Source organism: Diadema antillarum, unplaced genomic scaffold, assembly GCF_040938485.1.
Source record: "Diadema antillarum isolate AM-2024a unplaced genomic scaffold, OU_Dant_1.0 seq00001481_RagTag, whole genome shotgun sequence".
Lineage (NCBI taxonomy): Eukaryota > Metazoa > Echinodermata > Echinoidea > Diadematoida > Diadematidae > Diadema > Diadema antillarum.
In genome coordinates, this window is record NW_027272220.1 from 755747 (window position 1) to 766439 (window position 10693).

The 10693-nt window shown below is 37.7% G+C and overlaps 1 protein-coding gene across 1 annotated transcript; it reads right to left on the reverse strand.

The window, feature by feature from the left end:
• Window positions 1–7083: 7083 nt before the first annotated feature.
• Window positions 7084–10320, reverse strand: LOC139709920 (cyclin-dependent kinase 2-interacting protein-like; the record flags this gene model as incomplete). Its single annotated transcript, XM_071621876.1, has 4 exons — window positions 7084–7342; window positions 7941–8061; window positions 9238–9352; window positions 10152–10320. Coding segments are annotated over 4 exons (602 nt in total), but the record flags the coding sequence as incomplete, so codon positions are not given.
• Between the last annotated feature and the right edge of the window lie 373 nt (window positions 10321–10693).

Genomic DNA, 10693 nt, shown 5'->3' on the forward strand with positions numbered 1-10693 from the left:
TGTAGGTATTTCATGTCTTGCGATTATCTTGTAATCCCATAATAGTGGGCAATGTAGTTTTGTTTAGTTCTGTCCCATGCACCTGAAAGAGTGAGTTGTTTGACAACAGGTCCCTTAGCTCAGAAGTAACTTTCCTTGAGAACAGATTTTCTACCGTGGTCCAATTTTCCATTGATTTTCTTCGCACACAGAAGAGTTAGAAAAGATAGCAATATCACTGCCAGGAAGACATACAAGAATTGAAACATCCACTATGACCTCTTTTGTTTTTATTTTCAGGGCAATATCATTGAGAGTCACACTTTGGGCTGAATTTAGTTTAGTGTTGTTCATCTATTTCATGCTGTGTTTTAATGCTGTACACATGTGAATTGTCCCCCCCCCCCCCCCCCTCAAAAAAAAAAGACTTTAAATGAAGACATGGACGCAAACATACTTGAAAACTGATCAAGTTGTCAATTAATGACATTTGTTAAGATAAATTGACAACTTTTGACCTTTTTAATAAGTCAATGGAAATAAATGGGTCTTCCTCCAGTCCAGTGAAGATGATCACAAAATATTCTAAGATATTTTTGATATAACGTTTTGTATGTGTGTGTGTTGCATTTGAAATTGCAATTGACACAACTACTCCCTTTTATTTTATAATCAGTTTTTTTTTTTTTTAAGTATTGGAGTTTGATTGAAAGTAGTAACTAAAGTACTGTATCAAAAATTCTTATCCTTGAATACAATTCATAATACTACATACATACCATTGTTCTGTTGCATAGTAAATGACCCATGTTTTTCATAGCAATTCCAAGGTAGGAGGGATATTTTGGTGTGTTCCTCAAAGGACTATGCTCTTTCTGTGAAGTTAGTTTTACCTTGTTTACTTGTTCAAACTTAGAAAGTTCTGCATACAGGATGATTGCATCATTGCCTGACTTAAAATGTATCGGCTTGGTTTTGCAACACACTGATCATCAGTGTGTTGCAAAACCAAGCCAATACATTTGAAGTCAGGCAAAAATGCCTGTACCCGTTGCTTTGTGCATAGAAAATGAAGTGAGATAAGATAAATAGAAACAGCTTGTGTTTAATATGCAGTGTGGACTAGGAAATATGAACATTTTGTATGTCTTTATTTGGTTTTGTTTATGTTTTCCTGCATGAACAATAGTAAATGATTATATACATGCTGCACATTCCAAAGCCATATTCGGACTGAGGTGATATCATCCTGTATGTATGTACAGGTTTGTTTGTATATTTGCTGTGAGATCATGACTATCATTTTTATTGTTCCCAATGATTTTGATTGAGGTGGGCATTTGTTACCTAGAATATGCAAATAGTATGCATGCACATTTGGTGCCACACATGGGAATGTACTGGAGTAGTCCCCATCCCTCTCAAGTTCTGCTGTATCCATGTTGCCACACCAGTCTGTCTGTCTGTCCTTCTGTTCTTTCTTTCATATGAGACAGCTAGGCAGTGTTGCTATACCGCTGCAGCCAGCTCCTCACTGTGTTCGGGTTTGGGTTATTGAGGTCCAAATCGTCGCGTGCAGGAAAAATGGGGCACTCATGAATGATGTGATGGACAGTCTGTTCCACCACACCAGCTGGGCAGGCAGTGGAAGGACACAGGCCCGCACAGTGCATGCTGCCGTTGAAGGGCAAACGCATGTTCGCAGCCAGTCAGTGTTTGTAAGCTTTAGGCATGATGTATTCATAGGAGCAAGGCTCATCCTTTGAGAGCATTGTGATTTTTCTCAACATTAAACTTTGTGAATGTGGGATGTGACCAAGAATTGACCGGGGCCCTCTTCAATACAAAGTTTTGATCGATGACAACCAAAAAAGAAACAACAATGAATTACAAGGGTACAAAGGTGGGCAACTCAGATTGTTTTTTGTGATGTAGTTTGAGGCTGTCAATGTGCTGTAAATTATCGCTGGTACAAATTGGGGCAAGATCACTGGAACATGTGTCACCTGGTATCATGAATGTGAAAATAAGTCATATCAAAATTGAAATTGTGGATGTTGTGTAAATATGCAGTAAGAAGTGGTTGTACATAGTGTGCCTTGTAAGACTCAAGTACGTGTCGTAGGAAGTCTTTGCTTTCATGTATGTCTGTGTCTTAATATTTTCTCATTTTCTATTGCACCGCTATAGAAAAATTTCCACTGTTTAGTAGATTTGACAGGCCTCATCAATGTCAGGCTTGTGAAGCTGTTCTTTTCTTACTTGGTCTGAAATCTGTGCTACAATCAATTACAAGTCATGTGACTTGAGCCTCATCAGGGTAATTATGTACATAGGTATGTTGGCCCCGAGTTTCCAACTTACAGTGTGCTTGTTGTTTGTAAAAGTTGAAACAAAAATCACCTAGACATCTAAGCATTTAATTCACATTGCCCAGCTACATGGTCAGCAGTATAGAACACATGCATTAAATGCTGTTCTTGTCTATTGAGTGGCATCGCACATTAAGGCAAGTTTAACTGTTAGTTTCACTGATGCTATGTACATTAATAGTGCTTCATCTCAAATAGAACAATGTCATCTCAATTTGATAGAAGACTGCTAGTGACCAACATCTGCTCTCTTTCTAATGTTTTGTTAGCAACATGTGGTTGTGCATGGTTGGCATTGCAATGGCAAATTGATAATCGCAAGGTCAAAATCAGCGCTTGGTAGGCAAACATGACAGCAATATGTTGACAGAATACTTAAATTCCAGTTATCTCAATGGATTGTGTTGTTATTATTAATAATGATACATTGTCCCTCTCATCGAAATAGCCAATCTAATGATTCTGGTTTGTGTGTATGTGTGTGTACACTTGGGGTACAGGACTAGGGTGGATGTGTCTTAATCAATCTAACGTCTGCAGGACACATGCATGTACTACAAATATGGACACCTATTTCACTCAGTAAAGAAGTGTTTCCAGGAGAGGGACTTGTGATGTCATCTTGATTTTCTTTTGTCTGTGCAAGAAGGCCTTAGGTGTCTATGAAGGCAAGATTTACCGGGAAAAAATAGAAAATCTGGAGAGCTTGTTCATTAGAGTTTGACCTTTTTTTATTCAGTTCATCACCTGCAAGATACATACTGTATGTGTAGCATAAGTATTGTGCATTTGAAAATTCTAGTGGAGAACAGTATTTGCCTGAACAGATGACAAAGTCAAGAGGCTGGTAAGTATCTACAGAGATGTGACAAATATGCAGGTTTCATGGTTTCAAATACCATTGACATCCTATGCAGTCTTATTGCCTGTGGTTATAACAAAAATGCAATTTCTTTGGTAATGTGCATGGTACTTTTTTGATCATCACCTGTGCAGACAGTGTCATCATTGCTTAGCCCTGAACTTCAAAATGATCGTTCCAGTGAGAGCTCTTTTTTTTTTTCTTTTTTGTTGTTGTTGTTATTAGAATGTACTGTGTATTTTGTCTTTGAATGACTGCCAATAATTTGTTTTCCTTTTGGAATGTGTTTGTGTAGATTCATGTACGTATGTGTGTGTGTGTGTGTGTTGGGGGGGGGGGGGGGTAGGAGGGTTATACCTGGCATGTGTGGCATGCCTGGCAAGACATTGACAGTGTTCAAATTGGATGTTATTTAATGAAAATAGATGCTACGCCGATATCAAAACACACTGTATTGCATGTAGCCTTGAGTTACATTACCATACATATGCACTTAGTTCGATGTATGCATGCATGTGTGATTTTTTGTCAGTATATGTTTTGAGTGAAGAGTACATACTGTGTGAGAAAACCATCTTGTGGTTTCGCTTTTCATTTTGCACTACTTGCCATATGATAGACCAATTTGTTTGAAGCAAATGCTATTTGCATGATTTTTGCACTACATTGTTCGTAAGACTGCAGTGAAGCAAACAATATAATTATACATGTATATAACAGGAAATGGAACAGCATTACCTTTCAAGTAGCTGTAAATGTGAATAAGTTTTCAAATTTTTTTTTTGTGGAAATAATATGTCAGCAAAGGCTTGTTACAGTTTGTACAAATATTTACAGCTGCAGTTGTTTTTGCAACATTGGTGTTATCCCAAGGGAAAATATTCTCAACATGGAGTCAAGAAACATCAGTATTTATGTGTTGCAACATTCTTTCTCTCAGTTCTTCATGTGTGATCATGACTTGACATGTTTCTGGAGGAAAATACAAGTGTAAAAATTTGAATTTGGCCAGTTTAAAAAAGAAAAAAAGGAAAAAAATCCTTGTGTTATGTATTTGCAGTGCAATAATTACGAATTGACATGATTCACAGAATGTAGATATTTGTGGCAAAACATCTATGAAATCTGTAATGAAATACATTAAAATGTCTTTGAAGGGGCTCAATAATTACGAAAAATGTGCTTTTCACTTAAAGTCAACAGCCATTAAAAAAAAACCCAAGAAATTGTACACATTCTCAATACATAGATAAGGAGGGGATTAGAATGTACCTCTCAAGGTGTTGTGGCAGTAGCATTTGTTGAAAGATCAATTTGTTTCTGATAGATTGCAAATGTAAAAGTTATGGTAATATGCCCTCACTTATCTCTCAGTGAAGAATGATTCTTTCTCTTGTTTAGATACAATTGAACATTGCTCTGAAATAATTGTTTGAATGTCAGTCTGATGAAACAATCTTTTTCCTTCCACTAAGAAAATGGCGTATTGAGCAAACTGCATTCATCCTTACCCAAGTTGAATCCAAAGCGGCCAGAGAAAATCCTTCAACTTACATGCATTTTGACTTACACAATCAAATTAATTGGTACATTTCTATATCCATACATGGGAGAATTTTTCTTCTAAGTAGCCAATTTTTTTACATATTTGAGATCAGGCAAGGTTGACTGTAATTCCACATACATGTATCATGGCTTTCATAGAATATCTTGTGGGCACTTATTTTGTACTGTACCTGACTGTAAATTTGATTTCTGTTTCACAACAGTTTATTGTGCTGTAGATTGAGATTTTTTTTTCTCCAAAGAAATCTGAAGTGATGCCCCGCCAGCAGGTTTACTTGTTCCACCCTTAACCACAAGTCTACTTTGTAGATAGCTTGCTTATGACCCTTCTGTTGTATTCATAGAATCCATGGCTGTATAAATACTTGTAAAAAAAAAGGTGAACTTCACGTATTGCCCATGTCCAATAAACCTGTAAATGATTAGTATTGTCCATGTGTTGCTTGAACTGTCATCCTTGATATTCAGTGTCAGAAAATATCTTTCCAGAGTCAAATTGGTGTGGTCTTATGGCTGGTAAGCATCCATGTTGTTTTACCAAATACTAGTAAATACTCCAAGAGAGGAACAGTATCTGCCATGTATTAAATACATGACACAAGACAGATTTCAGATTCATACACAAATGTTCTGTCACATGCACACAGACACAGACACACGACACACACACACACACACACACACACAAATGATATTACTGCTTTTATATGTATTGATAAAAAGAAACTCCACTCTGAATCTTGGTGGACTATAAGAGTAATGTCATACACAATAGTGGTAGTTTTATCAAGATGGAGAAACAGATTAAACTGTAGAATTATTTTTTCACCATAGTGATGTGATATATAAAATCACATATATGCAAATTAAATGGTTCATTCATGTCATTATCATGCATCTATCCCTATCCCCCCCACCTCCCTAAAAAAAAAGCCTCACAATGATTCACAACACTTCATCTAAAACATTTGCAATGTCCCTGGCCATGCCCTGGCAACATTGCAAACTTTGCCAGCATAGAATTGGCCCTGATCAATGTCCTAGTTCCAACTTATGACTTTGTCAGTGACTTTGTCAGCACATATTTGGAAGCCCAAAGATTGATGTGTTCGAACACAAGGAAAGCAGTGTGTGTGTGTGTGTGTGTGTGTGTGTGTGTGTGTGTGATTGTTATATGAATGATTATTCTAGGGTCTCAATATTTTTGTGTGGTCATCATACAAATTGCATGCAAACACACACTATACATCACACTCTATTCCTGAACAGGGAATGAGAAATATAACAGCCAGATGAGTAGAAGAGCTAGAAGAGTATCCTCATCTCGCATAAATAGTCAACTGCTTTCAGGTATGACAAGAGAACAATGCATATTACATGTATGAATGTCAGCAGTTTAAATTCTGGCCAGTAATACATATCATCTCATTCTAGCATCACTCTTCAGTCACTCATGTTGTGATGTCATAATAACAAAGGGTCACACAAAGGTCAAACTGCACTTGTATATTGACAGTACAACAGTGGAAGAAACACGGTGTTACATTTTGGGAAATGTACACATTTTATCTTTATTGATACTTGGTTTAATGTGTATATCTAGCAATTGTTCTATTTTCTTCATGGCAAAAATGCAATCCCTCTTTCCAGCCTATCAAACATCCTGCACATTTTCCACAAGATGTTCATCATCCTTACATGGAGCTACCCTTATGTCCTCCTCCTCTAACAACACCCAAGGTACAAATGTAGCATTGCTATGTAACACATAGTACAAAGGCATTGCACTTCAGCAAGATTAGATACATATCATTTGCCTGCATGTGTATATTTCTCCTTTTTGTGAGTTAAGACGACCTACAGATTCAGAATGCAGGTCACTCGCACGTCAGAATCCTCTCTTTTTTGGCAAGAAAGTGGGTGACACAAGAATAGCATGGCATGGATGTTCCCCAATCTGTGAGAAATTCTGGGAGCTTTGAAGAAAATTGCTGCATCTCGAAGGCAAGATTTACATATCTATGGACAGAAACCAGTTACGACTTCGAGGTCTGTTTGATCTTCACAATGACATACTGCCACACATTAATGCCACTTTGACAATTTGGGTGCCAACAAATGAGTCCATCTCTGATTTTACGTCATCACAGAGTTAGCACACCATTCTGGGTCAACACAGAATTGTTACAGGTATGCCACTGGACAATATGGAGGAGTCCACATGATATGATTGTTGTCTGGTAACTAGGAAGCTCAAAAAGAGTCCACCAGTGCACAGAGCAGTAAACGACAAAAGTTGACAACGTGAACAAGCACAGTCTAAGATGGAGAATGTCACCATTGTTCACACGATCAACAGGACCGTGTTACCTTAGTCCTGTCTCCATCAGCATACTCTCAAGGATGATTGTGGCGTGGTCCAGAATGTAAGGTTGGTGTAGCCAACAAGAGGAGTATGTCATTAAGGTGTCCCTGTCCTCATGATGGGCAACATCCTCCACAATCGTCCTCTTCACCTCCAACTCCTGTTCATACATGAGCTCCAGTTCTTCTGAAGCTGTTACTGTTTCAAAGTGATAATCAGACATTTCAACAATAATGTGGGGACTGCAGAATATCTCTATTCAAATCAATTGTATTCTGAAGCTTCCAAAGAAGTTTGCCTTATTTCTAGAATCTTTACCAGTGTGTTGTGCACGCCAGTAGCATTAGCTCATGTCATCCTTGTACAAGCATATCACACACTGCACATGAATTTTAGTGGTACTAGCATTTCATTTCATTTCATTTCATTTCATAGCATGTATATAAGTATTATATGAATGATTAGAATTCAATGGCAATGCACCACACTACCACATTAATATGTTTAAGCAACATTTACTGGTACTGTGCAATGCATGAATATGGACCATACCAAAACAAGACTTGGGTTCCTTCATGCTATACCCTAAGTGGTAAATTGAATGTCCTGCAACAAGGTCATTGGGAAAAAAACCCTACAGCCATCATGAATATGAGTACATACATAAATCCACTAGCCTATTGCTAATACTGGTACACTAATGACCCCTGCATTCACAGTGATCTTTCTGCAGGTCAAATTTTGTCACTGTCACCAAATAGAGGCATCTAATGATCTGGAAGAATTGCATTCTCACCAAACTTATTGACACTCCATGTAGCAAAAAGAGGCTCGGGGGCTGTGCTCTTCTTACGTTCCAGCTGCTCCACTCCTCTGAAGTGTTTCGTTATGGCCTTCATCTTGCCCATCAAGGTGACCTAGGAATGGGATACCAAATCACAGATTCATTACAGTTTAGCCCCAAAATGGATAGATTCTTGCAGTATGATTTGCTAAAGGTAGTCACATGACACAAGGCAGTTTGCTTTTTCCTGCTCTGTTTTCTGTGACCAACTTTTTACAATCGTAACAGTCCTTTGTGAGAACTTACCACAGGATAGTCCTTCAGGCATAGGGCAGTACCTGGTATTTTTATTCTTTTTGGGTTTGGGGGGTTAGACCCAACTTCTCACTGTGATGTGGCCATGACCATTTTTACTGTATGCTGGACCAATCATGAAATGACAGTGGTTGTCTTATGCTTGGCATTACAACATTGCCAAGATCAAGGCATACGCCACACACAATTTATTTGAATAACTGGTAAATGTGCAAAGCATCTTAAACTATAGCTTCCTGGTCCCTCTAGCCTCTGGCCAAATCTCAGGTTATATAAACATACAAAAGCATTTAAACAATCAATGTATTATAAATGTAAATCAAACAATTACCTTCCTCCTAATTTCAAATGACATGACAAGCTATTAATCTTCCTATGACCAGAATACAATGCTACATAATCAGCACTATCACAAGTCAGCTACATGTTGATTATGTGTTTGTTTGATGCTTTATCCTACCATCCTCATTAGCATTTCCTTCTTTTTCAGATGCCCATGCAATTATACAATCTGCTTCAAAGGGTACCCATTCATCTACTCAAATGCCTGCATTTTCTCTACACTTTTAACTTATAGGTAATATCCTATTGATAATTTCTGCTTTGGAACCCATGACCCCAAATATCACCAGAATACCTTCATATGGTTGCACATCAAGCCATACATATCTCACCCTGTTTTCATGCCATTGTGGCGACTAGAAATAATCACTGGACACAAGGCTAGACAGATGGACGGGTAGACAACTATAAAAAAAAAAATAAAAAAAAGAGTATTACCTCTCTCCCATATCACATTACGAATGAGGCATAAAGGACCTAAAGATACTACAAGTACAAAGAAAACTACAGAAAATGATTACAGTACTTGTCCAAAGAAGAGGGAATCTGAAATTATTCCAGGGATGAGTGAGCCATTTTGATATTTCTTTTAAATTTTAGTTTAACCAAAGCCCGTTGTGCTTTGTTTTGTCTTTTTTCTTCTGTTTCTCACCAGAGCAGCATGGATATCTGTCAGCTGTTGACAGAGGTTCTCCACACCATCTGGTATTCCATCAGTTTTTGGATACTCCGCATGCAGTCCATGTGGCACATTTTCTGCCTCTGCTCTGGTTGAGAGAAAACACAGCAACAAAATATCTTAAAGAGCATGCAGCATCAGTTAATAAGTCAACAGTAAACATTAACAGCCAAACCTCATTACTCATCATTATAGGATTTTCCTTACATCATGTTCATGTGTTGACAATTCTACTTGCAAATGAGAAATGTAGAAAGGACAAAATAATGAAGAACAAGAGACTGAATTTTCAATCTTATTGCAGTGCATGAAACTATCCAAAAAACAACAACAACAAATCTCATGACTGTGACCACCTGCTCTTCTTACTTTCCAAATAGAGTTAGTAGAAATACCAATGGGTATAAATCATATGCATCATTCCTCCTTTGGTTGGGTGGGGTTGTGGTAATGCATAAATGGCCGAGCAAATTTGTTTTTCAATGTGATGGTCAGCTCAACTATCTGTGCATCACTGATAATCTTTAACACACACAAACACACGCACACACACACGCATGTGTGCATGCTTACGAGTGGAAACCATATTATGTTGGCAGGGGGGGGGGGGGGTTAATGGGGAATGACAGAATGTAGTTTGCTTAAATTGATTTTCTTTTGTGGAAATGATCTTTGTATCATGAGAAGTGAAAATCTGTTTTCAAATGACTAATGAAAGTATAAAAGTATTTCAATTTTCATTCGCCTGATGAGTGGACAAGCTTGTGATTTAGGCAATTATTGTGTATCAAATGAAATCAAATAAACATAAATGAAACGAGAATGTATTTCTTTCCTTGCCTATAAATCAATTATTTCATTTAAATCTATTTCCTGTCTTTTCTTACTCTTTCACTTGGAGTCGAAGGTTGATGATCTTGTTGATGACATCAAGGCCGCGGTCATTCAGGGTGTTCCACTTCTCGATGTGGTTGTGCCAGTCTGCACAGTGATCCTTGATGACCCTTGCACTGCCCTGAAGCTGATGCTGAGAGGACTGTGATGATCGACTACCATCTGCAGCATTCAACGAAACGGTCAAGACTCTTACTCCTCTTCTCGGATTCTGCACTTTATTTCGTTTAATTTTGTTCCCCTTTCTGACATATTGGATGACAGCAACAGGAATACATAGCTGGTTTCTTTCACATACATTACCAATTGTCAGAATATTCAACCTTCCTGATTATATGTAATTAGATAGCTGCATTATCCTCACATATCACATTGATTCAAACAAAGGGAACCTTGTAAACCTCGTAAGTATATAATAGGTCATTAAAATGTTCTATTTTGTTTTCTTATGTTGCACTTGCAGATTGTCATCTAGGCATCTCACTCCCTACTAGCACTTTTTCAACTCTTTTTGTACAAGTTTCCTGTGAAGATG